The sequence below is a fragment of the Contarinia nasturtii genome, unplaced genomic scaffold (assembly GCF_009176525.2).
Source record: "Contarinia nasturtii isolate CC-2019 unplaced genomic scaffold, AAFC_CNas_1.1 Cnas_scaffold_2454, whole genome shotgun sequence".
In the NCBI taxonomy this organism is placed as follows: Eukaryota; Metazoa; Arthropoda; class Insecta; order Diptera; family Cecidomyiidae; genus Contarinia; species Contarinia nasturtii.
This window is the reverse complement of record NW_022199775.1, coordinates 1-5,034: the sequence shown is the minus strand read 5'-3', so window position 1 is coordinate 5,034 and position 5,034 is coordinate 1. Positions and strand designations below refer to the sequence as shown.

Below are 5,034 nucleotides of genomic sequence, written 5' to 3'. Positions count from 1 at the left end.
ACGTCGTACGTCGTACGTCGTACGTCGTACGTCGTACGTCGTACGTCGTACGTTGTCCGCCGTACGCAAAATTTGTCCATCGATTATCTCACCCCCCAGAAAAGTTATTTAAAATCTGACTTCACGGGATGATTGGGGGTCCCCAGGAATAGAAATCATCAGATTTTGAGCGACTTTGGTTGATGGAAAAAAATTCCATGCCTGGAGTGATACCTATGAAAAAGAGTCCAATTTTCGTCCAAAAGTCATACTTAATGTAGACTTAAACACTCAAAAATATGTATTGGGGGGTTTTTTGGCACGAGAAAACCGAATCCGACGTTAGTTTTGAGATACAATCAATTTTTAATACAGTTTCCTTGAAAAAATCACAAAAAATTTGGATTTTTGTATGGGAGCCATGCCTGTATGCTACCTTAATGACGTGAAACTTTGCACAGACTATTTTTTACACAAAAAAATAACATTCTGAAAATTTGAAGAGATTTCAATTAAAATAAGGGGTACCTCCCATACAAAATTTTCAATTGGCTCAAAAACGAATATTTTGTATGGGAGGTACTCTTGATTTTGGTTGAAATTTCTCCAAACCCTCCGAATGTTATTTGTGAAAAAAATAACCTGTGCAAAGTTTCACGCCATTAAGGTAGCATACAGACATGGCTCCCATACAAAAATCCAAATTTGTTGTGACTTTAGTTATGAAAAGTGTTTCAAAAATAATCTTTATGGCAAAATTAACGTCAGACATATTTTTATAGTATTTTGTTGGAAAATAGAATACTTTCAAATGTCGTACAAATGGGTTCATCATGAAAGTGTGAAAAATCTTTTCTTGGCTACTTCTGCTATTAAATTAAAGAATATTTCGTTGCCAAAGTTGAAAAATATTTTTTGGTCTCGAACTTTACGCCGCTTGAAAGACTTGAAGAATCGAGCAAATATTATTTTGAACTTTCTTAATAAAATACGCAACTACCACCGTGCGGAAAAGTTCGTCTTACTCCCGTAAGACTCTTTATTTGTGAAAAAAATAGCCTCTGCAAATTTTCACATGATTACGATATCATATAGGCATGGCTCCGATACAAAAATTCCCATCTTTAGTAGTCTTTGTAAGAAAAGTGCTTCAAAAATTATTTTTATCTAAAACTAATGTCAGATTTAGTTTTCTTTCATGTCGTGGATCACAGTGCGGAAAAGTTCATCTTACGGATGTAAGACATTTTATCTACATCTACATATTAAATAACTTTTTGTTTGCCTTTCGAACCAGCCAACCTCAACGAAAAATACCACCATCCCATTTCATTTAAAGAGTGTTTTCACTCAATTCAGTAAAACAATTGAATAATGGAATAACAACAGCTAGTATCGCTATATTTGCGCAATACTGGACTTACAAAGACACTCTACTCATTCGATAAAATATATCAGATAGATTACGTTTTAACTGATATGATTATTTACTTTGAATATAGTAAGTACAGAGCAATCCAACGTGATTGGTATAGTTTTTGTTTTGAAATAGCTGAAGTAAGTCGACAATTTCGATTGCTCTTCGTCCCATAGTGAAATTTTATCTAAATGGCCAATTATACCAACACCCAAAAACCACCACTACCAAACAACGATTTTTCATTCGCACAAGGATATGTAAAGTTCGCTTTCTTCGTTTAAAAAAAATAAAGTGACCAGATTTTTAAAAAAATCATTACAAGAAGGATTCTATTGATTTACCATTTCTTGGTCAATTTTGAAGAACTAATTTGATTTAAATAGAAATAGAAAAAAAAAGTTTTGAATTGCTTAAAAACGAGTAAAAAATAGCATCAAATGGAGTGTTTGCTTTACAAGTCTTCAATCAAAGTTATCAATTCAATTAAAATTAACCGCCATGACAATTTTTCAGAATGCATCGTCAACAGCGCCAATTACGATTCCGGTGGATCATTATCCCCATCCAGACAATAACAATCAATTTTCAACAACTATAACTGCAGTGCCATCACAACAAAATTCAAATCCGCGTAGGTTTAATGATTCATATTTTGCATAAAGTTCTAGTGCCCTTTTAAAAGTTAGATTGGTTCAAAAAATATTCATTTTTGCATCTTGCACCGGATTCTGCAAGTTTGTCTAAAAAGGTCATGTTCAAGTAATCTTTCTACCAACAAAATATGTCAAAACCATTCGCAAGGAAGATAGGCATCGAAGTTGAAGATTCTAGATTCGGAGCCAGATATGAAACCTCATGGTAAAATTTGTAACATTTTTGGTGGTAATTCAAAATTGATTGTTGCGAAATCCGTTGGATACATTGCGATACAAATTCAATTTTATTTTGAACCAGTCTAACGAACGTATAAACTTGTTTTGAATCAATGTGATTCAAGTAACCTGATAAGCTATAGATTAGATTCGAGTATGACACAACTTACGCAATGAGTCATCGTTTTATCAACACATTTCGTTAATTTGGACCGAATGTTTCAATGAAATATTTATTAATCTAATGAATATTCAATAGTTGATAATGAAATGCCAACACTTTCAATTGAGTTGAAAACAATGTGACGGTCGCACATTGTTTACAAGCAATCCATCCCAAAGTACGAATTGCCACAAACAATTTTGTTCAAAGAATGATTTATGTTGTTATACGTGCCAGACATGAACGCGGTAGGCAAGTTAAGGTGTCTATCAATTTTTTTTAGCAAATTACTTTTCGTCCGGTTTGAGGAGGTGTTCACTCGAAAAGTTTAAGGGACAAGACTCCGGACCTTCACCATCATGTGCCCATGAATAGTAATACTAACGCTTATTTTCATTTGCAGATGGTTGGATGACAATTCCGATAGGAATACCAAATTGCCCACCAGGTTTATTGATTTTTTTAAGCGATTCTTTATTTTCACCTCAAAAAACCAAATTTTGATGTGTGACGTATTTTAATTTTCTAACAATTTAGGTCTTGAATATTTGACGCTGATTGATCAATTATTGATTAAACAAAAGATTCGTCTATTGGAAGTGTTTACCGGCTTCGAGCAAAACAATAAGTTCGAAGTGAAAAATGCACTCGGTCAAAATGTAAGAAAACTACACTTCCCACAATTCAAAAGTCATATTTTTATTTTCATTATATGAATTTTTGCGTGAACATCAGATTTACTGGGCCATTGAAAACAATGATTGTTGTACGCGTAACTGCTTCGGGTCCATTCGTCCTTATGAGATGAAGGTGTTGGATATTCATCAAAATGAAATCATTCATTTTTATCGTCCGTTGGCTTGTTCGAGTTGTTGTTTTCCATGTTGTTTGCAATCGATCGAAGTATCAGCTCCACCCGGTCAGGTGATTGGACACATTAAACAGGAATGGACCTTGTGCTATCCACATTACTCGATCAAAAACCATATGGGGGAAACAGTTTTGCGAATCGAAGGTCCACTTTGTACATTTTCTTGTGGTGGCGATGTTGATTTTAATGTAAGCATGATCTGGTTGAACTTTCACACAATTCTTCATACATCTTTCTTCTTTTAAATTGCAGATCCTTTCGTTGGATGGAACAAAAGTCGGCAAAATATCAAAACAATGGTCTGGTTTAGCTCGAGAATTGTTCATAGACACCGATTACTTTGGTATTAATTTCCCAATGGATTTGGATGTTCGAATGAAAGCCGTTATGCTTGGTGCCTGCATGTTAATTGTATGTATTACCGCCTCTTGGCGCCTGCATGTTAAATGTTTAACTTATTCAAACGCATTAACTCACGTTTTTTTTTCTCGCAGAATTCAATGTTTTACGAAAGAGATAGAAATCGCAATTCTTCAAGCGATAACTAATTGGATTGCGACATTTATTTAAATTGATTCTATTCAATTGAAAATTACTTGAAATTGTATATCATATGGCGTAATAAAAACGTTTTCAAATAAACTTGACCGTGCATTTTATTATTGATACGAGAGCAGGAGATTGGCAACACTGCCTAAATGTCGCGATTCTTAAAACAAATTCATGTTCATCCATTTACGAAATATTGATTCAAACCAATCCACACATTAACACACAACGAATACTTTATAACGAACGTATATGTTATTATGAATGCGGGTGCGCAAAACCAGCAAAATCTCTTTATGTCGGAATCTAATTGGACGAAATTACGTTCATGCTATATAATGTTTGGTGTATTTTTTAAGACTATCTGCGTCACACTTTGGGGAATATTAAAACGGCCTAGGTGGAAACAGTACGCATTCTTTCTAACAACAGGAGAGTCACACGGAGAAAGTTCACAATAATTTAACTTATTTGGTTTTGCTTTTTTCTGAAAGTTTCTTTGTTGTCAAGGAGTTATAAAGTGGCAAAAAATTAAAAAAAAATAAAAAATCAAACAAAAGATATTAAATTTTCCAAGGCGAACATTCTAAAAATTGAGTATGAAAAGGGGCATTTGCGTAATTTGAAGAAACAAAAAAATATGTATCATTCATTGATTAACTTTCCGCAAATTATTTCAATTTGAAATTTGGCATTGACCGCGACTTATGACATTAACGAACAGCGGTAACTGAATGCGTTGCCGGACGTCCGCATTCGCATATTACATCATACCAAACTTCTTAATTGAAATAATGTACTGAAAAGGTCATTGATAGACACAAATAGTTCAACAATCCTTAATTATTAACCTATCTATTAACATTTTGTTTACACCCGAGTGGAGTTCATTGAAAAATTAATTAAGTTGATTTGTTTTCATGTTTAGAGATTAAAAATTTCCAAATCATGGCCATCGAAGGAGTAAATCAACAATTAAATGGAAATGAGCCATCCGCACCGCCTGACTATGTGAGTAAATATTTAAAAAATGCCTGATTATACTGCGGAGTGCCATTAAATGATACTAACCATGTTTCCTTCTAATTTGCTTCCAATTTTATAATCACAGGACACACCTTTTTCCAATACGGCATTGGTTCAAAATCCATCACCGATAAATATGTACCCAAATTCAGAG

The 5,034-nt window shown here is 33.8% G+C and overlaps 1 protein-coding gene and 1 long non-coding RNA gene across 2 annotated transcripts; both read left to right on the top strand.

The window, feature by feature from the left end:
- Positions 1 to 1,506: 1,506 nt before the first annotated feature.
- LOC116348466 (phospholipid scramblase 2-like) lies at positions 1,507 to 3,947 on the top strand. Its single transcript, XM_031779489.1, has 7 exons — positions 1,507 to 1,656; positions 1,913 to 2,030; positions 2,838 to 2,882; positions 2,972 to 3,093; positions 3,170 to 3,493; positions 3,558 to 3,716; positions 3,800 to 3,947. Exons 1-7 carry the CDS (start codon positions 1,588 to 1,590, stop codon positions 3,851 to 3,853), a joined length of 891 nt encoding a protein of 296 aa, XP_031635349.1. The 5' UTR covers positions 1,507 to 1,587; the 3' UTR covers positions 3,854 to 3,947.
- A 313-nt stretch (positions 3,948 to 4,260) lies between these two features.
- LOC116348467 lies at positions 4,261 to 5,034 on the top strand. The gene is made up of 3 exons (XR_004201809.1): positions 4,261 to 4,451; positions 4,783 to 4,865; positions 4,966 to 5,034. It is a non-coding gene; the product is annotated as an uncharacterized LOC116348467 (long non-coding RNA).

What these genes read in the sequence shown, in the direction of transcription:
- LOC116348466 (XM_031779489.1), top strand. Translation starts at nt 1,588, where the DNA reads ATGGCCAATTATACCAACACCCAAAAACCACCACTACCAAACAACGAT. An exon ending in AATACCAAATTGCCCACCAG is followed by an intron (nt 2,883 to 2,971) that starts GTTTATTGATTT and finishes CTAACAATTTAG; the next exon opens with GTCTTGAATATTTGACGCTG. An exon ending in GTGGCGATGTTGATTTTAAT is followed by an intron (nt 3,494 to 3,557) that starts GTAAGCATGATC and finishes TTTAAATTGCAG; the next exon opens with ATCCTTTCGTTGGATGGAAC.